The sequence below is a fragment of the Physeter macrocephalus genome, chromosome 14 (genome assembly GCF_002837175.3).
Source record: "Physeter macrocephalus isolate SW-GA chromosome 14, ASM283717v5, whole genome shotgun sequence".
NCBI lineage: Eukaryota > Metazoa > Chordata > Mammalia > Artiodactyla > Physeteridae > Physeter > Physeter macrocephalus.
Genome location: NC_041227.1, coordinates 48,113,688 through 48,139,295, shown reverse-complemented (window position 1 = coordinate 48,139,295; position 25,608 = coordinate 48,113,688). Strand labels below are relative to the sequence as shown.

The 25,608-nt window shown below is 50.4% G+C and overlaps 2 protein-coding genes across 5 annotated transcripts; one reads left to right on the top strand and one right to left on the bottom strand.

Annotated features, from left to right (window-relative positions):
* Window positions 1-2,505: 2,505 nt before the first annotated feature.
* On the bottom strand, window positions 2,506-4,129 carry FAHD1 (fumarylacetoacetate hydrolase domain containing 1). Its single transcript, XM_007100091.3, has one exon. The coding sequence runs from the start codon at window positions 3,834-3,836 to the stop codon at window positions 3,171-3,173; it is 666 nt and encodes a 221-aa protein (XP_007100153.1). The 5' UTR covers window positions 3,837-4,129; the 3' UTR covers window positions 2,506-3,170.
* Window positions 4,130-4,270: 141 nt separating this feature from the next.
* On the top strand, window positions 4,271-24,474 carry HAGH (hydroxyacylglutathione hydrolase). Of its 4 annotated transcripts, XM_024123425.3 has the most exons (9): window positions 4,271-4,374; window positions 6,815-6,990; window positions 7,830-7,894; window positions 9,968-10,085; window positions 11,009-11,117; window positions 14,439-14,542; window positions 14,852-14,953; window positions 23,163-23,242; window positions 23,938-24,474. In XM_024123425.3, exons 1-9 carry the CDS (start codon window positions 4,299-4,301, stop codon window positions 24,035-24,037), a joined length of 930 nt encoding a protein of 309 aa, XP_023979193.1. In that variant the 5' UTR covers window positions 4,271-4,298; the 3' UTR covers window positions 24,038-24,474. The 4 variants fall into 4 exon arrangements, with proteins under 4 accessions (XP_023979193.1, XP_028354115.1, XP_028354114.1 ...); XM_028498314.2 differs by lacking the exon at window positions 11,009-11,117 and having other exon boundaries at window positions 23,938-24,071; XM_028498313.2 differs by lacking the exons at window positions 23,163-23,242; window positions 23,938-24,474 and adding an exon at window positions 22,613-22,683.
* Window positions 24,475-25,608: the final 1,134 nt, after the last annotated feature.

The window sequence follows — 25,608 nt, the reverse complement described above, 5'->3', positions numbered from 1 at the left end:
TGAGACCCTGTTCTTTCTTAGTTTGTTCCCTGCCCTTTCTACTTCCTCTTCACTTCCTTTCTCCTGAGAGCACTCCTAAAAATCACCTGAACAAATATCCCCACTTAAGGCTCTGCTTCTGGGGTACATGATCTAAGACAGTCATTAAAAGTGGTTATGAAAATATGCACCGACCTGGAAAGATATTCACAGTATATACCTAATGAACAATTAAAAAAAAAAGTCCAGAAGAACAGATGTCAAGCCATATACTCTATATGAACTAATAATATCATGGATTTTTTAAAAGTTGTGATAAGGGTATTGTGACTATATAGGAGAATGTCCTTATTTTTAGGAGATGCATGCTGAAAGGGTAGTGTTTCTGCAACTCACTTCCAGTTTTCAGTCTTCCAAAACGTGTGTGTTTGTGTGTGTGTGTATACGCACAGGGTATGGGGTGGGAAGAGAGAGAATGAACATAGCAAATGTCAACAATTGTTGAATTTAGTGCAGGGTATATGGAGTTTGTTGCATTAGTCTTTCAATTTTATAGTAGGTTTAAATTTATTCAAAAATAAAAGTTGCTGAAAATGTACTTTCTGGGTATTAGGATTATTGCAATTTTAGCAACATCAGGAATTATGAGAATTGGTATCTCTCTTTTTGATTCCTGCAGTCAAGGAGTTTGTGTGCTATACCTGCAATGCTGATAGCAGCTGTCTGTGGCAAAGCTTGTGCCACCACTGGGTGAACATTGACCTCAGGGACACCGTACATTATCTGGATGCTGGCTTGTCCACCCAAGGGGGCCATATGTGAACACTGCTCCTGCTGTGTACCTTTAGCTTGCTTTCAGATCTGTCAGCTTGGTAGACTTGGTTCAGGTGGACCTCATATCTGATAGTTTTACTAATAAACTCTCAATATAAGCATACCCTTGATTCAGCTCTTCCACTATGGGAACCTAGCCAAAGGAAATAACTACTAGCAAATAATTAGAAAATATCTCAATGACCAAAAATGGAGGACTGACTTCATTATATCAATCACTGAAATGTGCTGACTGACATGAAAAGATAGTCATGATATATAGTGAAAAAAAGGGGTTAGAAAAGTGTATGATATGAACAAATTCTATTTAAAAGATCACAATTAACATCTGCAGATTTGGAAGAATGTACACCAGATGCTTAATTTGGACTGTCTCTGTGCATATGAAATTTAGGGTGTTTTGGTTTTTAGCTTATACGTATTTTCTGAGTCTTCTATAATAAACATCTATTGCTTAAGCATTTGAAAAAAGAAATGTTATTAAAAGGTAAAAGAAGGGAGTTCCCCAGTGGCCTAGTGGTTAGGATTCTGGGCTTTCACTCCTGTGGCCCGGATGTGGCCAAAATAAACAAAACAAAAAAGATAAAAGCATGACATTTTATAAACAAATCCAACTATGACACTTCCTCATAATAAATTATAAATTGGGGGTTGCATAAGCCTAAACATTTGAACTTTTTTTTTTTTTTTTTGCGGTACGCGGGCCTCTCACTGCTGTGGCCCCTCCTGTCGCGGAGCACAGGCTCGAGACGCACAGGCTCAGCGGCCATGGCGCACGGGCCCAACCGCTCCGCGGCATGTGGGATCCTCCCGGACCGGGGCACGAACCCGCGTCCCCTACATCAGCAGGCGGACTCTCAACCACTGCACCACCAGGGAAGCCCTGAACTTTTTAATATATCTGCTTAAAAGTCGCAGCCTGCGTTGTGGTCAAGACTTCAGGTTTTGTACATTTAGAATGGATAAACAAGGTCCTACTGTATAGCACAGGGAGCTATATCCAATCTCCTGGGCTAAACCATAGTGGAAAAGAATATTAAAAAAAATTTCTATATGTGTAAAACTGAGTCACTTTGCTGTGCAGCAGAGATTGGCACAACATTGTAAATCAACTATACTTCAAAAAAAAAAATACGGAAAAAAAAGACTTCAGGATTTGGTCTTGGGATGGCTGGGTTACATCTTGGCTCTGCCACTTAGCTGAGTGACCATACAGCCAGGCTGGCTAGCCTCTAAATCTGTCTCCATCTGTGTAATAGGGATGGTAGTAATAATACCACCCTCCAGCTTTGTTGAGGATTAAATAATACACAGAAAACTCTTGGCACAGTGCCTAGTAGTACTAAGTGCTCAATAAATGTTAGGAGCCAGCAGGTGCCTTCTGTTTAGGCTAACAGCAGGAGCTCCTGCCTGCCTAAGCCTAAAGGACTCCGCCAGGCACTCTGATAGCTGTGTTGTGCATCTCACTTAGCTTTTTGTCAGAGAAGGGAGCAGGTGAGAGCAAAAGCAGCACTCCCAGGCAGTTTGACTTCCATGAAGCTTATCACTGGGTGTGAGGTACAGGTGCTGATTAACTCTGTTAATAAAGCACAGTATTCTTGAGGCCAAAGACCAAGGTCTGAAGCCCCTTAATGAGGATGTGTCCCTCCTAACCACTATTGGGGGGAAAAAAGTACACTTTTAGGTCACACAAAAGACAGCATATTTATTTGGAAAACAAGTTTCAAAATTATCTCCCGAACTCAGAATCTATGGGCCAGAATACACACCCTAAGTAAACAAGTGAGGTTTTCATTAATTGCTCACTTATTAAATAAAACTTTTAATTAACTATATGGAGTAGTGTTTTTCCACATTTGCATGATAAGAATCAGTTGGAGTGCCAGAGATTGATTCCATTAATTAATACATTAGGCCTAGGATGGCCCAGTAATTTGGAAATTTTTACTTTTACAAATACCTCCAGATGATTTTCATGATCAAGGAACTTTGGGAAACACTGATGAAACGTGCTTTTCCATTTCCTTTGCAGATTTTAAGTCTTGAACACGTGGTCCCAGAATGACCCACTGAAGTCTTATCCAGTCCAGTTTTAGGAAAGGAAAGTAAGTTTTCTGAACATTTGGCTTGTTGTTTCCTAGGAGGCACTGCTTCTCATTTCCATTTCTGGCCCAGCTCTTCTAGATCAAGTTTTTCTCAGACGGTCCATCTTCCTTGAGTTGAAGCATAGCAATCCAATCATTTTTAAAAATTGGTTTCTCATTAAAGGATTATCACATTAAATAACCTGTTCTTGCTTTTGTCTTGTTCCCCTTCCCCCTGAAACGTGTTAAGAAGTTAGGGTGCTTTGTATACACTCAATATTCTGGTTTTTCTACCTTAAATCTCATACTGACGACCCCGTGTATGCCAGCCTGGATCTCATCGTTTTCTTTAACGGGTCCCACTCCCTTTGGCGTCCCAGTCAAGATAATATCTCCTTCTTCCAAGGTCATGATCTTTGAAACGTAGCTGATGATGTAAGGGATGGAAAAAATCATGGAGGATGTCTCACCTTCCTGCCTGAGTTCGCCATTGACCTTGAGCCAGAGCTTCAGGTTGTGAGGGTCAGGGATCTTCCCTTTGGGCACGAACGCGCTGACTGGGCAGGAGGCCGTGAAGCTCTTGGCCAGAGTCCAGGGCAGCCCCTTTTTCTTGCACTCGTCCTGCACGTCCCTGGCGGTCATGTCCAGGCACAGGGCATAGCCGGCCACGTAGTCCATGGCTGCGGCCTCCGGGATGGCGCAGCAGCGCTTGCTCATCACCACGGCCAGCTCGAGCTCGTGATGCAGGTTGCGCGTGTAGGCGGGCACGAGGACTGGCGAGCCCTCGGGGGCGTAGGCGGTGGACGGCTTCAGGAAGAGCACCGGCTCGCTCAGTGCGGCGCTCTGCATCTCCCTGACGTGGTCTGCGTAGTTCCTGCCCACGCACACGATGTTCTTCCCCCACTCCCAGAAGCGGGACAGCGGTCTGGTGGCAGCCATGCTCCTGCCTGTTGCCCCCCTGAGTCACGTGGACTCTGCCCGGCTGGCCACCGGACGCCGAAGGCTACCCGGAGAGGACCAACTACCTCGGAGCGCCGTCCCGCGGACTCTGCCGGGTGCCCGGGAGTCGCGGCGCTGGTCCTCTTGGGAGCGGCTGTCCAGTGGCTGCCCCGGGGCTGCCCGGCCTCGGGACGCGGCCCGCTCCCCGGAGAGAGGCTGAGGTCCTTGCGCAGGTGCTTCTCCGGTGGCCCTCAGATCCGCGGAAGCGGGACGCGAAGGAGGTACCGGTGTGGCCGCGAGCGCTGATTGGCAGGTGGGCGGGGCGAGCTGAGGGCACGGGTTAGGACGCGAGCGCTGATTGGCCGTGGGCGGGGAGGCGGGCGCTTATTGGCCGCGGTGTGCCGTCGCCGGCGTGAAAAGCCCGCCCGCCCCTCGCACCGCAGCCCGCCCTCCGCCTCGGTCATGGTGCTGGGCCGCGGGCTGCTCGGCTGCCGGACCCTAGCTGTGCTGAGAACCTCCTGCGCCCGTCGCGGCCTGGGTAGGTGGGCAGGGGCCGCCGCGGGGTCGGACAGGCCGGGGTGCCAAGGCGCTGGCCTGACAGGGGCCGGGGCCACGGTGACCGGCCCGCGGGGGCGAGGCGAGCCGCCCGGCCGGCGGGTCCTGGCCGGCGTCGTAGCCGGGCTAACGGCGGTTAGGCCGGCCGCAATCCGTGAGGCGTTCCAGCGCGGGGCCCGCACCAGGGGGGCGGCGGGGAGCCGCTGGGGCCGCGGCGGCTGACGCTGTTTTTTATTGACACAGGATTTTAACCCCTAACTGACGTCGGCAGGCAAGCCGATTGGGGTCGAGAAAAGGCCACACAGTAGTTGAGTCATACTTTGAGAGGGCTGAAGACAGAGTGGGGTAACTTGTCAGCTGGGGGTTGCTGAAGGATTTGTGCTAGGTAAGGAAATGGGTGTTCCAGGGACGCTCGGGAGCCCTGTCTTAGGACCCCTGCTTCCCCAGGGTCTTCCCGGCAGCCAGCGAGCGCCCCCATCCTCCTTGACTGCGGCGCCCCATACAAACCCCATTATTTCTAACGTCCTGGGATGATGGAACTGTGCCTGAAGCCGCATAGAATGCTGTGTATATTCTCCACGAAGTGAATCACAGCTTTTCATGTGAGCTGTGGCCGGCAAGAAAGGCCTGGGGCAGAACTGAGTTCTATGAGCTGTGGGACCCTTGCCCTCTTTGGGTCTCCTGTCCCCGCCTCAAAAATGGGAGGTGATGGACGCCCTGACCTCCAAGGGCCTGCTCTTCCAGCTGTCAGATTCCATTTTCACTGTGTTACCTCTTGCTTTGTTGGAATATTTTGACTTTGATTTTGAAATCACCTTTATTTTCTGATATCTTATCTGGCTGATGTAGCAATAGGGGCAGTGGGTTAAGCTGAGTCTTTGGAGCTGTCTAGCAGTTAGCTAAATGACCGCAGAGCCCTAGGTAGGGAGATGAAGCAGAAGGAAGCCATCCTTGGCCACTTCCAGATCTTTCTGAGAGCAGTCAAGGTTCTGGAGTGCGCAGTGTGTCACCATTATTAAGGAAAGAGCTGGGTTTTTTCCATTTAGGGAACTCGTCAGAGCGTCAGAGCTAAGAGTTTCTGCGTCAGGAGTCAGGCGGGTGGTGGAACTGGGACTGTAGGGAATCAGCAAGAGTGTGGCTGCCCCGTTCAGAGGGGGCGCCTGCCCTTTGATGCCATGCAGAAGGAGGGATCCGGTTCAAGAGAAGCCCAACAAAATGTGTCTCAAGGCTTGGCCTTGATTTTGCTCTGTAGTCCTCCTGGAGCTCGGATGGCACATATCGGGGCTGAGAGAATGTGGCATAGCACAGAAACCTGATCGTATGAAAATGTTTGTTTTTCTGAGCATGAGGAGAAGGGCCTGGAAAAAGCCCAGCTGGTTGTCAAAAGGAGGACTTAGCTATCTCTGTGTGATCCTTAACGCTGCAATTCAGGCAGTTCCCTGGCCCCGGCAGATGAGCTTGAATTCTGCATCAGATGGCCCCCGTGGACGTGGTCTATCAGTCTGTCGCTCGATGCTGCCTGCTCTCTGGATCCCTTTTTTTGGAGAGGTCCCATCCCAGCACCTACCTACTCCAGAATTTCATGGCTATCTTCTGTCACCTTTTGCAGTTTTAATTCCTTTCACACTAAGATTTAAAGTATTGTTGGGGGCCTTTGGGAATTTTTAGATTGAATAGGAGTTTCATTGTTGAAAACATTTTGGCACCTGTCTCCTGGGTGGTGGATGCTTTTGCTCCTTGGTCACTCCCAGCCCACCCTGGCAGCCTTCTTTGGCTCAGTTGGATGGTGATTCTGTATCATGCACACTTGAATCTAGAACAGTTGTGACTAGCTGTCCCATTTCTCAGGCCCCGGGTGGCTTTTGTGCATTATCCAAATTTCGAGTTCCTGCCATTCGAAAGTGGATATTGTTTTCTTTTCTGGCTGGAAACCTGAGAAAGGGCTGTGAGTAACTGCACAGGACTCGGGCTCTGTTAGCTTGCAGAGGCAGCCATGTGCCGAGGGAAGAGAGCCTGGCCTGGCGCTTTCATTCTTCATGGTCTTTCTCTGAATCAGGTGTGAACAACCCCACAACTAGCAGTGGTCACATCTGACAAAGGTTTGAATCATAGGCACAGGCTGGCATTTGTGTCCTTTTAGAACCTTTGAAAAAGAAAATAGGGATCCTAAGTCTGAAAGAGCTGATTTCCAGAATTATGAACATGAATCGTGTTCTCTGTTTTCCTTACGAATGTGGTTAAATGAGGCTATCCTCTTCTTTATCAAAGAACTTAGAAAACCTCATATTTCGAGGCTCACCATGTTGCATCCCTGGGATGTCACTTCCCTGGCTGCCTGGAATGCTGGGCCGAGGGCTTGTTTTGAAGTCTCGGCCCAGCGTGGCCTCGTGTGGATGCTGACTGGAACCGCATTTTGTCTTCAGGTCCAGCCCTGCTGGGAATCTTTCTCCATCACGCGGATTTAAGGAAGAGCTTGACCGTGGAGCAGGGCACAATGAAGGTTGAGTTACTGCCAGCTCTGACTGACAATTACATGTACCTGATCATCGATGATGACACCAAGGAGGCTGCCATTGTGGACCCGGTGCAGCCCCAGAAGGTGGGAGGCGAGGCCCCAGCACCAGTTCTTCATCTCCTGATGAGTTTGATAACCACAGTGCCCTTGCAACTTGGCCAAAGCTGAACAGAAATTAATGGGTTTTTAAAAAAAATTTATTTATCTATTTATTTTTGGCTGCATTGGGTCGGTCTTCGTACGTGCTTTTTTTTTTTTTTCTCTCTCTAGTTGCGGCGGGGGCTACTCTTCGTTGCAATGCTCGGGCTTCTCATTGTGGTGGCTTCTCTTGTTGCGGAGCACGGGCTCTAGGCGCACGGGCTCAGTAGTTGTGGCTCACGGGCTTAGTTGCTCCACAGCATGTGGGATGCGGCATGTGGGATCCTCCCGGACCAGGGCTCGAACCCATGTTCCCTGCACTGGCAGGCGGGTTCTTAACCACTGCGCCACCAGGGAAGCCCCCAATCCATTTGGTTTTTCAAAAACAATTAAAACTAGTGTCCAGCCACTCTGTTACAGGGGCAAAGGGCCAGTGAGAGGGGTGGAAGCGACCAAAGGCTTTGGAGTGGAGAGAAAAGGGCTCCTGTCTGTAGAGTCCCTGGGCAAGAGGAGTAGGAGCCCTTCTCAGCACTTTCTCCTCCTCCTCAGGGCTTTCTGCTCCTTAGGGCTGCCTCTAGGAGTGGCAGTCTCTGCTGGAGGGGCTATGAGAGGTTGTGGGTGGGACTGAACTGCCAAACAGATCAAGGGAGAAAAAGCCTCCTTGTCACCCTGCTCTCCTGGAGCTGGGGCAAATCGGCAGGCTCCACTGGGCATCACCCTGCAGACTGATATGCCAGTGCCAGGGTGTGACTGTGGCCTGTGTCCTGCCTCATGTTTGGTTGCAGGTTCTGGAAATGGTGAGGAAGCATGGTGTGAAGCTGACTACAGTGCTCACCACCCACCACCACTGGTAAGTGCTCCAGAGGCCGAACTTCTGTGCCAGCAGAGTTGCTTGGGCCTTACAGCTGTGCCACCCATGCCCCAAGGGGGAGCGTCCACCAGGTGGAGGGGGGTGGGGCGCTCGCAGGCTCCCAGGGGTCCCCCCACAGGTGGGAGCCTAGGGGCTCAGAGCCCTGGAAGCCCTTCTCCCCTCCACAGCTGTGAGCTAAGGGTCAGCCCCAGTCGGGTTCTGACGGGGCTTCCGGGCGCAAGCCTCTGTCCTGCTGCCATGTGTCCCTCAGGCCTGGTGATGGGGTCTGGTGACTTGGGGGCTCCAAGGGGAGAGGCTTATGCTGTATATCCTGTGGCCATGGGTGGACCTTTGGCAACATCTTTGAAAGCTCTTGTGCTTGCGTGGTGGGAAATTGGCCTCGATGTCGGGGAATGAAGTAGTCTAGACATTAGTGTTTTTGAAAATCAAGCAGTCATATTTGGAGAGGTTGCGTTTTTTTTTGATATTTGAAGGCTAAAGGATGGAAAAAGTTCTTATATTTGGGTCTTAGGACTAGAGTTGCCTGCCCAAGGCCCTTGTGGGTTTTTGAAACTTTTGAGGCTCTTCAAAGCTAGGAAAAAATGTTTATTTGGCTCTGAATTTTCTTTTTCAAATAACTGCCCGAGGGCAGCTAGTGTCTTTGAACCTGTTCCTGTGGCATCTCACGGAGCTTGCAGCCTGTCGGGTAAAAGGACACCTTTCATCTTCTGTGTGGGAGTGTCACGTGGATGTGGTTGGCCAAAGTCTGCTAAGTGTTGGAAACTTGTTGGTTGATGTAACTAAGTCGCTGAGAATCTTTGGGCTTGTTTATTGTTTAGCCTCTGGGGTATCAGGTGTTACTTCCTGACTGATTTAGGCCCCAGGATCTGCAGTGGCTACTTAGCACAGCCACTCCTTCTCTCAGGAGCTCCGCCCGGTGTGGTGCCAAGGTACCCTTACTCCTCTGGCATCTGTGGGGCTGCGTTGGGGGGCTGCTTGGGGACTCCACCTCCCCAGCTTTTCACAGTGCGAGTTTCTCTCCCACGGCTTTTCCCACATTGTGATGCCTTATAAAACTAAACCAGGCCCCAAACTGAGCTCCAGGGTGTGGCCTGTGCCACCCTCCCACTTATAGGTGGCATTTTCGGGGGGTCAGTGATGAGTGTGCTGAGTGCTTGGTGGCAGCCTGTGTGTATCACCCCCCTGCAGGGCAGGGAGCAGAGGGCTGCCCCCGCTTATCTATGAGCCCTGCTGTTTCTGGGCCCGTAGGTGAATGTGTAGTGAGGAGCAGGTGTTCCCTGGTGATTGGAAAGCCCTCGCCTCATCCTGGAAAGGCTAATCTTCTGGGCTCAGGACACTCCCAGCCCTGCCCCGAGACCCTGGCAGGGCTTGCACTAGTGTATTTCTTGCCCCACAAGGCCGAGGCGTGGAGCTCTTCTCTTGACCTGGGAAGCGTGGGCAACTCCTGGATGAGTGTCCAGGAGGTGCCTCAATGCTGGCTGCACATTTGAGTCATGTGGGGAGGTCATTCTGAGCTAGCCCGTCCCTGGGTGGACAGATCCCCCTCTGGCAGCTGGGCATTGTTTTAGAAGACAGCTCTGCGATCTGGTCGGGGCAGTGGGTCCCATCTGGTCTGTGAATCAGAATCACCTGAGGGCCTTTAAAACTCCTAGGCTGCGGGCTTCCCCAGGCCCACTGCATCAGGATGTGTGGGTGGGAGTCAGGCCTTGGCGCTGTTTACAGATCCTCAGGTGACTCTGATGCGCCCAAAGTCTGGGAACCACGGGCGTAGGGATTATCCAGGTGTTTGTGATTTGGTTCATCTGCTCCAGAAGCTTCTGCAGCAACACAGCAGGGGTACAGAGGTGCCTCTCTTGGGAATGGGGTGTCTGAGGACATTCTTTTTCAGTGGAGCCAAATGACAGACAAGAAGCGAGGATCCTGGGTTGGAAGATGCCTTTCTCTTCTGAGAAACATAACTGGGAAAAATAAAAATTCCGTTTGGTTAGGGTGTAAAAGCAGGCAAACCCTCTTCGTATCAGCAGTAGCCCCAGCTCCCCTTTCGACTTCTAGGGACCACGCTGGCGGGAACGAGAAGCTGGTCAAGTTGGAGCCTGGGTTGAAGGTGTATGGGGGTGATGACCGGATTGGAGCCCTGACTCACAAGGTCACACACCTGTCCACACTGCAGGTGAGGAGTGAATGGAAGGGGCTCAATTGTGGCCCTGCTGGGCTCCAGGCCCTAGAGCCGCCTCCTGCTGGCGTCCCCTCACTTACCCCAGGAACCCAGAGGGGCACTCAAGGGCTTAGCTGTGGAGACGGCCTGGCCTGTGCATGGGTGGATGGGCTCTTGAGGCTGCCTGGGACTGGATAGTCCCTTCTGTCAAGAGCATTGCAAGCAAATCAGCGTGCAGATGGTGACCGACTGAGGGGAGAAGCTGTATGCATGGTTTTGAGACAGCTGGGGACATTGAAATACGGACTCTACATGGGATCATATTTGACATCAGTGTTAAATTTCTTGGGTGTTGATGATAGTGAGGTTATATGGGAGGAGGTCCTTTTCTCAGGAGATGTAGCTGGAGTGTCTAGGGGCAGTGTGTCAGGATGTATGTGTGTGAACAGAGCGGTGCCGCACAGGTGGGACCTGTTAGCATTTAGTGACCCAGGTAAAGGGCACACGGATTCATTGTCATTTTAGTTTTTGGTACGTTTGAACGTTTTTGAAGTAAAGAGTGGGGTGGGGGGTGGAGGCAGAGAAGGGAAACAAAACAAAAGGCCAAGCATCTAAGAAGGAAAACAGTCTTTTCTGGCAAGACGCCTGGTTCAGATTTGGCCTGGTTTTGAGGAGAAAACAAAATCAGCCCTTTGGTTTGCATACCAGCAAACACCGGCTTCCAAGGGGTCCCTGCATCTGGGGTACCCTCAAGGACTGGGTCCTGTGGTCACCAGCAAGACCCATGACTTGCTCAATGGAGTAGTGGCTGTGGAAGCCCACTTGCCCTTAATGGCAGCTCCTGCTGTGGGGTGGGCGTGGGGTCTGGGAGAATCTGTGAGCCTTAGGACAGGCTCCCCACACGCAGGGAGCACAGGCTAGTGTGTGCTCTGTTTAAGGTGGGGTCTCTCAACGTCAAGTGCCTGTCAACGCCATGTCACACTTCCGGACACATCTGCTACTTTGTGAGCAAACCCAACAGTCCCGAGCCCCCCGTGGTGTTCACCGGTGAGTATTCAGGTGTTTGAGCTGGGGTGTCTGGCGTTCTTTGCAAAGACCCTCTTGGCGTAGGGATGGCTTTGCACACCTTTGGGCAGAGCAGCAGAGCATCTCCTGCCAGGCAGACTGTGCTGGGCTCTGTGAGGAGGACCACAGCCCTCAGGGTAGAGCCTGGAACTCAGCTTCAAACACATCCAGGGTACAGGCAGCTGTGGTGGGAACGTGGTGGGGGTGCTACTTCCTGGCGGGGCTGGCCTGAATTCGCCCCTCTAATCCTGGTCATCGCTGTCAGGTGCGTGGGGACAAGCCTTTCCTTGAGAGACTGCCTGGTGGGGGTGCAGTCCCAGCCTCCACTACCTCCAGCAGCAAACAGGTGGGCAAGTGGGGGGCCAAGGGCGACCCCAAGTGGAGCCAGTCAAACCCGCCTTGTGTGGGGCCTGATTGGTGCTGGGGGCTGCCCCATCCCTCCACGGGCCGTGAGCTGAGTGGGTCTGGCAAAAGCCAGCCCCAGGTCAGGGTGTCACACACGGTGGCCCAAAGAGCTTGGAAGGTGGAGGTGAAGCCCCACCAGCATCGGGCTATGCGAGTGGCTCTCGGTTTGGGCGAGCAGGCCTTTCCAGCAATTGGAGGTGTTTCTCCTTTTGAGAGGAAATGGAAGAATCTTGATGGTGGTTGGGGAACCTGTGAAGCGGAGCAGCCATGTGACGGTGGGTGTTCAGGGCAGTGTGAGCCAGTGGCCGTGGATGGGCACAGAGCAGGCCTCTCTGCCCCCTTAGCTTGTTTAGCGAGTATAAGCAGTTTTCAGTCTGAGTCTTCTCCAGTTATGTAACAATCATGATATTATAACCGCAGTGAAAGTTTGTTTAAAAATATAACAGCTGAAGCAGTGTGGGCTCCTGGAGTGGGGAAAGGGTGTCGATGGGAAAGCCACATGAGGTCAGGGGTGGGGACGCTAACATGAAGGGACACACAGGCCAAATGAGGGGTCACAGGGCTTCTGGACTGTCCCTGCAGCTTGTCTGTAAATCCAAAATTATCTCCAAATCTATTATGTTTATTTTTTAAAATACAGTCATTTTCAGGGTCTTTGCTGCAGTAGCAGGGACGTGTGGGCTCTGAGCCGACTGCTGAGTGTGGGCCATCGGCCCCTGGGTATGTTGTGGGAGCCCCTGGCCTCCCGATGGGCCTTGGCAGACAGCGCTTTGGGGCAGGTGGGTCGGCTGCCTGCGCGAGGTGTGACCCCCTCTCTTAAGCACAGTTTCCCCTGCATCAGTAGTGGGTGTGGGGTCTCCCCCACTGGGTGGTTGTGGGTGTGAGGTGAGGGGTGTGGAACCAGCGCTGGGCCCGGTGAACTCTTACAACTGCGCTTCTGTCTCTGCCATGCTGCCCGGCCCCTGGGTGTCCGTCTGCCCCCCGGCAGGGCCTGGGGTTGTGCGGGCCCGTGGCGGTGGCCCCCTTGGACCGCGCTCATGTTAGAAGCTGAGTGCCGGCTGTGGAAGGTGTGGAGGGCTGGTTACCACCAGGCAGGCCCTGGACCGTGTCCTGCACATGCTGTTCTCTAGTCCGCATGACAGCGGCCGGCAGGGGAGTGTGTTGTCTAATTGGTAGCTTTTATAATAAATAGGTGAGAGTCACACAGGGTCCTCAGTGGTGAAGCTGAGCTGTCTGGGGCATCCGCAGTGAGGAACAGGGGAGCAGGGCAGTCCAGCAGAGCCCCGGCTGGCCTCTGCGTGCATGGCTGAGGAACCTGCAGCGTCCAGAGGTGAGGTGACTGGCAGCTCCAGGCCTCGAGCTCGGATGTGAGTGACCCATGGCCCCAGTCCCTTCTCCTCTGGGGTGAGCTGAACAAAGGGAACAGGATGCAAGCAGAGGAGGTGACAGCCCAGAGAAGGGTGTGCATGTGGCCCTGGGACGTGGTGCGCAGGACTGGGCACCCACAGAGCAGGGGAGGAAGATGGGATGGCTGTCTGGGGGGGCAGGCCTGGAGCAGGGTGCTGTGATGGTACTAGCGGGTTGTCTGTGTTTGAGAGGTCAGGATCTGGGACCTCAGATTTGGGAATTCATGTCAGCGAGCGCCAGGAGCAGCTCAGGTGGCAGCGGTGGGGAAATGGAGGCTGAAGTCGATGCTAGAACCATGGCCCAGTGTGCAGGGAGGAGAGGCAAGGCTGGCTCTGTAGAGCCTGTGGGTGGGGCAGCTTGCGTAGGGGAGGGACGCCTCCAGGCACTCTTAGCAGCTGCTGGTGAAGGTGGAGAGCAGTCAGCGAGAGGCTGGGGGTGCAGGTGAATGGTGGTCCCACTGCCAGGGAGAGACGTGGGGGCCCCCAGTCTCTCAGTGTCCTGCTGGTTGAGGACATGGCCCCACGGAGGAGGCCCAGGCTGGCTCCCCAGCCCCTGTGGCAGGAGGCCCATGAAATTCCGGTGTGTAAACAGCAGGTACTGCTGGTCCCTGGAGGGAGGACCAGATCCCCCCAGCCTACTGTGCCTGCTCACGGCCTGTCCTCCTCTGGGCTCTCCTTGGCCTCTCACTGGTGCCCAGACACGAGGTTGAGGGGTCCTTTAGGGCATAGCCCCAGTCCTGCATGTTGAGGCTTTGCTCACGGGCTACCCAACTCTCTCATCTGTGGTCTTGTTCTGAGGGGACAGTGCTGCACCATGGCCACGGGGTGGGCATTGGCTCCTGCCTGGCCTGGCCTGGAGCTCCCTGGGAAGAGGCCTGGCAAACGCTGGTGGAGGGGGATTGTTGCTCCCTATTGTGGGGTCCCAGGCCCTCCCCCACCCAGGGGCCTGGAGAACAAATGTGCTGTGGGTGTCCGCTGGGCATGAAGCCCGTTCTCAGGGAAGAGCCTTAGGGGAGGGAAGCAGCACTTGGAGACCTGGTGGGTGTCAGGTTGTGGGGGAGGGCTGTGGCAGGAAGGGGGCAAGTCTGGGAGGTGGCAGGTCCGTGTCTCAAGGGCCCATGGTGGCTGTGGTCCCTCGTGAGGGGCTCCTGGAGGGTCCAGGCAAGATCATGGGGGTCTTACAGAATGGTGCTGGCTGTCGGGAGTAAGGGAAGTCACAGGACTGGGTGGTGAAGGGAGCAGCCAGGGTGACCCTAAGGTTTGGGTCTGAACAGCTGTTTGGGGCCTGGCGGTGCCAGTTAGTGCAACTTGAGGGAAAAGTTTTGGGAAAGGTGGAAACCAGTACTCGTGGGTCATCCCTGGGCCCTGTTGGGGTGGAGGTCAGGTCTGGGGCTGTGGCCCGGTCAGCACAGGGGTCAGAGTGGAGCCCCGGCACTGGAGGGGGCGTGCACTGCTGACAGCCCCTCCAGCTCCACACTGTCCTGTCTTGCAGGCGACACATTGTTTGTGGCTGGCTGCGGGAAGTTCTACGAGGGGACAGCGGATGAGATGTACAAAGCCCTGCTCGAGGTCCTGGGCCGGCTCCCTCCAGACACGGTAGGCGGTGCCCCTCCTGCCACCCGCTCGTTTGCCCGGTGGTGGGAAGACCCTGCTGGCTTCCCCCATTGGGGTCTCCCCTGCACCTTGGGAGGAGCAGGAGGGTAGAGGCATTGCTTCTGGAAGTGTGTTTTTTCTTTAAGCATGCTTTTCATTGTCATTTAACATACACGCAAGACGTGTCATCCTGAGGGACGTCTCGTGGGTGCTGCCCCCAGGACCAGCTAGGTCCCTCACACCTGTCTCTGAGGGGCTAGAGGGCGGTTTAACGAGTCTCCTCAGAGCTGGCGGGCTTGGCTTTTTCCCCAGAGAGTGTACTGTGGCCACGAATACACCATCAACAACCTCAAGTTTGCTTGCCACGTGGAGCCCAGCAATGCCGCCATCCAGGAGAAACTGGCCTGGGCCAAGGTGAGTGTGATGCACTCGGGCGCGTCCTGGGGTCAGGCACCGTGTTGCCACTTTCCCAGGAGCATGGAGTTCACGGTGCCTGCTTCAGAGTGGGCAGAAAGTGCTCCTCCGGGCAGTGGGCGAGGCGGGGTTTAGACAGCCCAGCTTGGAGCAAGAAGCCCTGGTTGTCTGCTTAAGATCCTTTCTGACTCTGTGGGTCCAGGCTGGGCCTGGGATTCTGCATTTTCAGCAAGTGCCCAGGTGAGGCCGAAGCAGCAGGTCCCAGCCCCTCCCTGCTGTCTGTGGGCAGTGGATTCACCCTGGAGGCCGCTTGTCTGAAAGGCATTTATTTCAGACACGGCCCCCAACATGCCCCGTGGCTCGGCCCAGGGGTTGGCGTGTTGTCCTGGAGGCATCTTCTGTGGCGGGGTTTGGAAACGCTGCTGCAGGCGGCTGGGCTGAGGACGTTCTCCTGGACTCAGGTGTCTGTGTTCCCTCTTGAGTCACTGAGAAATGGTGTTGGTAAGAAACGCACACACCTGGGAGTCCTCAGGTGCTGGGCTCCCTTCTGCTGAGTTCAGTGAGGAATGGTCTCATAGTTGTTTTTTTTTTTCATAAGTCACCTGTTTTTGTCAAGCATCTTTATCAATTTTGCGAGGTGGGCTTGCAAAATAATACTTATAACAATTCAGACACTACCATAATAGGTTGATAAATGTTACTCCTTTTTTTTTTTTTTTTACAGTGTACACATAAGAATACTTTTCTTAATATAAAAAAACTCATCCTGTGTGTTGTTTTGTGGCTTCCTTGTCACTTAATAATGGGTCTTAGTGCTCTTTCCATAGCAGTCCAAACATATTGAGCTTATTCTTTTCATGGTTATCTGCTTGAGGATAATTTACATACAATAAAACATACCTATTTTAAGTGAGCATTATACAGTTTGAATTTTGACAGTATATGCTCCTGTGTCAGCCCCACCACAATCAAGATAGAGAACATTTCCACTATCGTAGAAGGTTCCTTGGCCCTCCCCATTCAGTCCCCAACTACTGATCTGCTTTCTGTCACTATAAATTACTCTTTTCTAGATTTTCTTATAAACAGAATCATACAACATTACTCTGTTGTATCTGGCTCTTTTTGCTCAGCATGTTTTTGAGATTTTTTTTTTAAAATTTCTGAGTAGTATCTCATATGGACATACTACAATTTGTTTATCCACTCATCTGGATGGACTCTTGGGTAGTTCCCAGTTTTTTGCTATTTTAAATAAAATTACTGTGAACGTTTGTGTGCAGGTCTTTGTGTGGACACATGTTTTCATTGCTTGTGGGAACATACCTAAGAGTGTAATTGCTGGGTTGTGTGGTAAGTGTATGTTTAACTTTTAAGAAACTACCAAACTGTTTTCCAATTAGTTGTACCATTTGGCATCCTCACTAGCAATGCGTGAGTTCCGGGAGATCCTCATGCTCACCAACACTTGGTATTGCTGATCTTTTAAATTTTAGCCATTCTAATAGGTGTGTCGTGGTAGCTTGTAGTTTTTAAGTTTCCATTTCTCTGATGGCTGATGATACTGAGTGTCCTTTCATGTACCTATTGGTCCTTTAAATGTCTTCTTTTGTGAAGTATATGTTCAAGGTTTTTTTCCACTTTAAAAACTGTTGTAAGAATTCCTTATACATTCTGGGAACAAGTCTTTGTCAGACATATATCTCAAATATTTTATCCCAGTTTGTGGCTTGCCTTTCCATTTTCTTAACAGTGTCTTTCAAAGAATAAAAGTTTATACTTTTGGTGAAGTTTAGTTTATTAATTTTTTCTTTTTTTTTTTTTTTTTTTTTTTTTTTTTTTTGTGGTATGCGGGCCTCTCACTGTTGTGGCCTCTCCCGTTGCGGAGCTCCGGACGCGCAAGCTCAGTGGCCATGGCTCACGGGCCCAGCCGCTGCGCGGCATGTGGGATCTTCCCGGACCGGGGCACGAACCCGCGTCCCCCGCATCGGCAGGCGGACTCTCAACCACTGCGCCACCAGGGAAGCCCTATTAATTTTTTCTTTTATGCTTTTTGTGTCCTAAGAAATCTTTGCATACCCCTACATCACAAAGACTTTGTCCTCTGTTTTCTCCTAGCAGTTGTATAGTCTTAGCTTTTATGTTTATATAAATTTATGTTTAGGTCAGTGATCCACTTCAAGTTAATGTTTGTGGTGTAAGGTCAGCGTAGAAGTTCACTTTTTTGCATATTGACATCTAGTTGCTCAGCACCATTAGATGAAAAGACTTTCCTTTCTTCATTTGATGACCTTGGCATCTTTACTGAATAAAATGGACCATGTGGGCATGTCTACTTCTGGACTCTATTCTGTTCCATTGATCTACATGACTTATTCTTGCATCAGTAGTACTGTCCTGATCACTGTAGCTTATGGTAAGTCTAAGAATCAGGTAGTATAAATCCTCTAACTTTATTCCTTTTTGAAATTCATTTTGGCTCTTCTGAGTCCTTTACATTTTCATATAAATTTTAGGATCATCTTGTTAATTTCTATAAAAAGTCAGCTTGGCTTTTGATTGTGTTGTAACAAAAGATTTGGAGAGACTTGAGATCCTAACAATATGGTGTCTTTCCATAAATATGATATAGCCTTACATTTATTAAGGTCTTTAGTTTTTCTCAGCAGTATTTTGTAATTTTCAGTGTTAAAGATCTTGCACATATTGTTAAATGTATCCCTGAATACTTCATGGTTTTAGATTTTATTGTAAATGATTATTGATAGTCTTCAGAAATACAATTGATTTTTGTATTTTGACCTTGTTTCCTTGTGACCTTGCTTAACTCAGTCTAGCATCTTTTTCATAGGTTCCTTAGCACACAATCATGCCATCAACATTAAGATAGTTTTATTTCTTCCTTTCCAGTCTATATGCCTTTTAATTATTTTTCTTGCCTTGTTGCACCGGCTAAGATCTTCAGGACAGTGTTAAGTAGACATGGTGAGAGTGGACACCTTTGGCTTGTTCCCAATCTTAGGGGGAAACCATTCAGTCTTTCACCATTAAGTATGATATTAGCTGTGAGTTTTTTGTAAGTCTTCTTTATCAAGTTGTTGAAGTTCACATATATTCCTGGTCTTCTGAGAGTTTTTGTCATGAGTGGCTGTTGAATTTTGTCAAATGATTTTTCTTCATCTATTATGTAATCATACATTTTTTTCTCTCTTACTCTGTTAATCTGGTGAAGTATATTACTTGGTTTCACATGTTAAACCAACCTTGCTTTCTGGATAAACCTTAGTCATGGTGTCTATTTTTGTGTCTCTGTTCATAAGGGATATCAGCCTGTAGTTTTATTTTCTTGTAATGTCTTTGTCTAATATCAGGGTAACGCTGGCCTCATAAAATGAGTTGGAAGTGCTTCCTCCTATTTTCTTTTTTTTTTTTGTGGTACGCGGGCCTCTCACCGTTGTGGCCTCTCCCGTTGCGGAGCACAGGCTCCGGACGCACAGGCTCAGCAGCCATGGCTCACGGACACAGCCGCTCCGCGGCATGTGGGATCTTCCCGGACCGGGGCACGAACCCGTGTCCCCTGCGTCGGCAGGCAGATTCTCAACCACTGCGCCACCAGGGAAGCCCCCTCCTATTTTCTGAAAGAGTTTTTCTATGATTGTTATTATTTCTTCCTTTAGTGTTTGTTAGAATTCACTGACATAGCCTTCTGGACATTGAATTCTTTTTTGTGGAAAGATTTTTTTGTTATGAATTAATGTCTTTAACTTGTGTGGGGCTGTTAGATTTTTATATTTTCTTGAGTCAGTTTTGTTAGCAACTAGTATCTTTCAAGGAATTTTTCCATTTCATCAAGGTTTTCAAATTTACTGGCATAGTTTTCATAGTTTCCCTTTTTATTATCAAGCTTGTTGAGGTTTAGTTCACATGTAATAAATTGCATCCATTTAAAGTGAACAATTGAGTGAATTTTGACAGACGTATATACCAATTAAACAACTCGCGCTATATTTAAGATACATAACATTTCCATCACCCCCCAAAACTTCCTCATGCCTCATTTTCTCTGCCCTGCTCCAGTATGCCACTAGAACTTAGTTCACATTTTCTAGAATTTCATATAAATGGAACTATACAGTATGTACTCTTTCATCTTTTTTTACTCAGCAGAATGATTTTGAGATTCATTCATGTTGCTGCATGTATCAGTTCATTCGTTTTCACTGCCAGGTAGTATTCCTTTTTTTGGATATACCACATTTTGTTTATCCATTCACCTGTCGATAAGACATTTGTGTTTCTAGTTATTGGCCATTGTGAATAAAGCTGCTATGAACGTTTGTGTACAAGTCTTTGTGTGACATATGTTTTAATTACTTTTGAGTAAATATCTAGGAGTGGAATGGCTGGGTTGTATTAGGTGTATGTATTAAGTCGAAACTTGTTCAGTCTTTTTTAAAATTTATTTTATTTTTGGCTGCATTGGGTCTTTAGTTGCAGCATGCAGGATCTTTGCGGCACGTGGGATCTTTCGTTGCAGCACGCGGGATCTTTCATTGCAGTGCGCGGGCTTCTCTCTAGTTGTGGCATGCGGGTTTTCTCTCTGTAGTTGTGGCGCATGGGCTTCAGAGCACGTGGGCTCTGTAGTTCACGGCATGTGGGGCTCTCTAATTGAGACGCGCAGGCTCAGTAGTTGTGGTGCCCGGGCTTAGTTGCCCTGTGGCATGTGGGATCTTAGTTCCCTGACCAGGGATCAAACCCACGTCCCCTGCATTGCAGGACGGATTCTTTATCACTGGACCACCAGGGAAGTCCCAAGTTGAAACTTGTAAAGAAACTGCCAAGCTGTTTTCTAAGCGACTGTATTGTTTTACATTCCCACCAGCAAAGTATGAGAGTTCCAGATGTTCCACATCCTCACCAACACTTGGTATTGTCTGTCTTTTTAATTTTAGTCATTTTAATGGGTGTGTAGTAGTATCTCATTATGGTTTTTTTGTTTTTTGTTTTTGTGGTACGCGGGCCTCTCACTGTTGTGGCCTCTCCCGTTGCGGAGCACAGGCTCTGGACGCACAGGCTCCGGACGCACAGGCTCAGTGGCCATGGCTCATGGGCCCAGCCGCTCCGCGGCATGTGGGATCTTCCCAGATCGGGGCATGAACCCGTGTCCCCTGAGTCGGCAGGCAGATTCTCAACCACTGCGCCACCAGGGAAGCCCTCGTTATGGTTTTAATTTGCATTTCCCTAGTGCCTAATAATGTTGAACATCTTTCCATGTGCCTGTTGGCCATTTATTTTGTGAAGTGTTTGTTCAGATTTTTTGCCTATTTAAAAAACTGGATTGTCTTCTTATTATAGAATAATTTTTTTTATTAAAGTATATTCTAGGTACAAGTACTTTTTCAGATATGTATATTATGAATAGTTTCTCTTATTCTGTGACTTGCCTTTTGTTTTCTCAACAGTGTCTTTTGAAGAGCAAACATTTTAAATTCTGATGAAGTCCAGCATATTAATTTTCTTTTGTGGTTCATACTTTTTATCTCCCATCTAAGAAATCTTTGCTTTTGCCAAACTCAAAAAAAACCTCCTGTGTTTTCTTTTGGAATCTTTATAGTTTTAGCTTTTACTTTTAGATCAATATGATTTAAACCACCAACCCCCCCGCCGCCCACCACCAATATTTGTTGGATCTGTAGTGACTGCCCCTCTTTCATTTCTGATGTTGCCAATTTTTTTCATTGTTCTTATCAATTTTGTTGATCTTTTAAAAGCACAACTTTTGCCTTAATTTTCCTTGTTTGTTTTTCCATTGCACTGATTTCTGTTCTTTTTTTTTTTTTTTTTTTTTTTTTTTTTTTTTTTTTTTGCGGTACGCGGCCCTCTCACTGTTGTGGCCTCTCTCATGGGCCCAGCCGCTCCGCGGCATGTAGGATCTTCCCGGACCGGAGCACAACCTGTGTCCCCTGCATCGGCAGGCGGACTCTCAACCACTGCACCACCAGGGAAGCCCTGATTTCTGTTCTTAAAAAGATAAAGTTTAAAAAACTCTTTCCTCCTACTTACTTTGGATTTGCTTTGCTCTTCTTTTTATAGAGTCTTAGTATGGAACCCAAGGTCATTGATTTTATTTTTTAATAAAAATAATTATTATTATAATTATCAGCTTAGTTGCTCCACGGCATGTGGGATCTTCCCAGACCAGGGCTCAAACCCACGTCCCCTGCATTGGCAGGCGGATTCTTAACCACTGTGCCACCAGGGAAGTCCCGGTCATTGATTTTAGATCTTTCTTCTTTTCTAATATAAGCACTTAAAGCTAAAAACTTAGCCCCAAGTACTGCTTTAGCAGCACAAATTTTGACATGTTTTATTTTCATTATCTTCAATTTGAAATATTTTAAGATATCCCTTGTGATTTCTTCTTTGACACATAGGTTATACTGAACTGTGTTAAACTTTTTTTAGCCTTTTCAGCTTTTTATTATGAAAATTTTCACACATACAGAAAAGATGAAAGAATTTCATAGTGAACAGTCATATACCCAACACCATTCTAGTAACATTTTACTAATTTTATCACTGCCTATTTATCCGTCTTACTTTCATTCTTTTTAATAAGTAAAACATACTAATGTGTGGACGTCAACCGTAAATCATTTTACCAATCCAATTAGGGAGAACAGTTAGAGTTTCCAACATTTTTGCTCTTATAAATTGTGCTACAGTGAACAACATCCTCAAATGTAAGTCTTTACATTTGTGTGCTTCATACTTCTGTAGGAAAAGTCTCTGCATGTTAACGCTCATCATAATAGATAATCCAAAAGGTTATGACAGTTTACACTCCCCCAACTATGCCTACAAGGATCTGTTTTAAAATTATCCTTAGAATAGTTCAGTTGTTTTCTTCCTTCATAAAAGGTGGAAGAAGATTTCTTAGGAGGAGTGAGAATATCGGAGGAAGTGCAGGGAATATTATAAAACATTCTATGCTTGTTTTCACCAGAAGGGAAAGTTCAGAGATTAGCAATAAGCCTTCATCTTTTAAAAAAATAATTATTTTTTTTGGCTGTGTTGGGTCTTCATTGCTGCACGGGCTTTCTCTACTTGCGGTGAGCGGGGACTACTCTTCATTGTGGTGCGCAGGCTTCTCATTGTGGTGGCTTCTCTTGTTGTGGAGCATGGGCTCTAGGCACATGGGCTTCAGTAGTTGTGGCGCGCAGGCTCAGTAGTTGTGGCTCGCGGGCTCTAGAGTGCAGGGTCAGTAGCTGTGGCGCATGGGCTTAGTTATTCCGCAGCATGTGGGATCTTCCCGGACCAGGGCTCAAATCCATGTCCCCTGCATTGGCAGGCGGATTCTTAACCACTGCACCACCAGGGAAGTCCCTAAGCCTTCATCTTGACCTCCCACCAGACTCCAACTTGACCCACCTCCAGCGGTTAAAGGATTACTTCTCGATGCCACTGCTCACAGTTTGGGTGGGATCGGGACCTTTGGGTCCGAGGGCCCCTGATGGTCAGGAAGCCTGGGTGTGGGTGCTGACAATGGCTGTCCACTCACTGGCCCTGTGGCCCTCAGGATGAGCCCAGCAGTAGCAGGGCAGGGGCTGCGGGCAGGGTGGAGACCCCCAGCTGTTAACTCTGACCTCCTTCCTGTAGGCATTTCTATAGGAGTGAACGGTTGGCCAGACGTCCCAGTATGCGTCTTCTCTCCGCCTGCCCTGGTCAGTGTTGATTAGAAGCAAGGCCGTCCTGGTCCTGAGTGGAGGTGACGAGCTGCCTGAACACCCTGTGATGAGAGCTGCCCTCTGGGGGGCTGTCACTGCAGGGGAGGGACCCCGGGAACCTGTTGCCTCGCTGTTCTTCCTGGCAGCGAGGTGCTCACAACCCACATGCTGTCTTGGGGGGGTGGGGCTATGTTTTCTTCTTTTCTGTCTTCTGCATTTTTGCTAGTTATGACTTCTGTATTAATGAAAAGAAAGCTCCTTTTGCCACTGCATCTCCAAGACAGCAAGGGAAGGAGAGAGGGTTGTTGATGGCAGCTGGAGCACTCACATCTCCTCTCCACGGGCAGGGAAGGGCCTGTCCTGGTGCTGACCCATTGCTCACTTTATCTTCTCAGTCGGACGACCTTGGAAGACCATTAGGAGGCTTTTTGAAGTGTCACCTTTAGAAGTTTCCACATTAAAGGGACCCACTTTTCTTGCAGGAGAAGTACAGCATCGGGGAGCCCACAGTGCCGTCCACCATTGCAGAGGAGTTCACCTACAACCCATTCATGAGAGTGAGGTGAGGGAGCGGTGGGTCCCACGCTGTCCTCGGGCATCTCCGCCTCCACCACCCCGACTCCTGAAGAGCCCGGGTGGGAGAGGAGGCTGCCCTGAAATCTCTGTTTAAAGTGTAGCCAAAGAATGAGACACTTCTTAAAGGGGGATGCTTTTCTTGGTGCCCTGGCTAGGGTGTAGGGTCCTTTCTGACCCTGGAGTCTGGATCCATAGGTGGACGAGACTTGTGCTTGGGGAGCCTCTAGGCGCTGGGCAGTGCCGGATGCCAGTGTGGAGTTGGTGTCCCCGCTTTCCGGGTCACCAGCAGGACTGGCTCTGCCAGCATATTTCCCACAGTTAGAAACACCTGAGTTGGCCGTTGGCTGTCACACTTTTTTTTTTTTTTTTTCGGTACGTGGGCCTCTCACTGCTGTGGCCTCTCCCGTTGCGGAGCACAGGCTCCGGATGCACAGGCTCAGCGGCCATGGCTCACGGGCCCAGCCGCTCCGCGGCATGTGGGATCCTCCCGGACCGGGGCACGAACCCATGTCCCCTGCATCGGCAGGCGGACTCTCAACCACTGCGCCACCAGGGAAGCCCTGCACTTCATTTTTGACCATCCCGCCTCCTACAGGCTCTTTTTTTCCCTGGTGCCCTGGGCGGGGTGGTGGGCCCACGGGCACGGGGTGCGGCCTGCAGCCTGGTGCTTGGCTTCCGCAGGGAGAAGACTGTGCAGCAGCACGTGGGTGAGATGGACCCTGTGACCACCATGAGGGCCATCCGCAAAGAGAAGGACCAGTTCAAGGTGCCGCGGGACTGAGGTGGCCGCGGGGCCTGGGTGTCCAAGGCTGCTGCTGTAGCCACCTTCAACCACATTTGGGTATTCAGATGTGTTAGGTGAATTTCTGGCTAGGAGTGCAGGAAATTCAGTCTCAGTTTAATTTTAAATTAATTTCAGAGCACTTTGCTTGTGTTATCAAATGTTCTAATGCATATTTATGAGAAGAAGTTTAGAAAGTGTTTATTCCCGGAAGCTCTGCTTGCAGACTGTGTGTTGTCTCCAGCCTTTCCACGGGGCCCCCATAGTTGCCGTGTGAGCCCCCATATGATGCCCCAGTAAGAGTCGTACCTGCCCTGCCCGCAGTGAGGCCGGCATGCCCTGGTTGTCATTCCTCGAAGTCTGTGCTGACCAGAAGGCGGCCCCTGGGAGGGGCACACTCCCCTTACCTGGCATCGTCCCCTCCCTCCCCTCCCCACTCCCCCAGCTACCTCTAGAGGAAGTCATTCTCTCATGTTTGATGACATCATCATGTCCTCGTGTCTGTGTTGATGTGCAGTGGAATTCCAGGGCCGGGGCAGGCCCGGAGCACCTACCTGGGCTGGGGTGATGAAGAGCTGCCTCCAGTGTGGGGCTGGGTCTGGGGGCTTGGGCGAGGAGAGTACAGGCTGGGAGGCTGTGGCATGTGGTACCCGAGGAGCTCCAAGTTCTGCACACCCATCCCTGTAAAGGCTGGCCAGTCCCGGGGACGTTCCCAGGAACCAGTGTGGGGCACTGTGCCTTGTGTGGGCAGAGGAGCTGACGGGAGGGACGCGGGGACGTCTGTTTGCGGTGGGGATGCCCTGGGTGCCTATGTGGCGTCAGCACCACTGCTGGCACTGCGCCGCCCCTGCTTGGGGGCAGGCCTCTCGTGCCCCTGGCAGGGAGAGGCCCCGAGTCCTTCCTCCTGGTGGCAACGTGCAGGCAGCCTGCTCTTGAGATTTGCGATGTGGTGTCCCTGCTCTGTAGCTCTTCCTTCTGCTCTTGGTTGGCCATCCTGGGAATTGGCTCCTCTCCTGCAGTCTCAGGCTGGTCCTGGTTACCCCACCTCACATCTCCGGCAGAGCCGGCGGGAGGTCCGAGCTGGGGGGATGGGGAGGGTGGGCCCAGAGGGTCACGGGGGCATCCAGGGTCCCGAGGCGCGAGGAGGATGGGATGAGACTGGGGAACAGGCAGGGGCAGGAAGGGCTGCGGGGAGCCCTCCCAACCAACTCATTTCTGAATCTGGAGGTTCTCCATGTGGCCTTGGTCTGTGATGAGAACAGACCCAGGGTCTGCAAGGCTCTGCTCGCTGAGCCGGGTGCTCAAGTCTTTGGGTCTCACCTGCTGTGGTGATGCTCACTGAACACTCTTCCTGTCCAGCTGAGGCCCGCTGCTGCTGCTGTTGATGTCACCCCCCTGTACGCCTCATCCAGATGGGTCATGATGCAGTGTGGTTGTCGCCGCCCCCCCTGGATTCCTCAGGTCCCTGTCCCGGCCAAGCATGGGCCAGTGTCACTCGGCAGCTGCCTGTGTGGGCTTCTCCAAAGACGATGATGTTCTAGGTGGAGCCAAAGCTCCCTGTGAGCAGCAGC

Bases quoted from the DNA above. Each gene is read 5' to 3' on its own strand.
- HAGH (XM_024123425.3), top strand. From the start codon at position 4,299: ATGGTGCTGGGCCGCGGGCTGCTCGGCTGCCGGACCCTAGCTGTGCTG. The intron at 10,086-11,008 runs GTGAGGAGTGAA...GCTCTGTTTAAG, and splicing joins CACACCTGTCCACACTGCAG to GTGGGGTCTCTCAACGTCAA. The intron at 23,243-23,937 runs GTGAGGGAGCGG...TGGCTTCCGCAG, and splicing joins AACCCATTCATGAGAGTGAG to GGAGAAGACTGTGCAGCAGC.
- FAHD1 (XM_007100091.3), bottom strand. From the start codon at position 3,836: ATGGCTGCCACCAGACCGCTGTCCCGCTTCTGGGAGTGGGGGAAGAAC.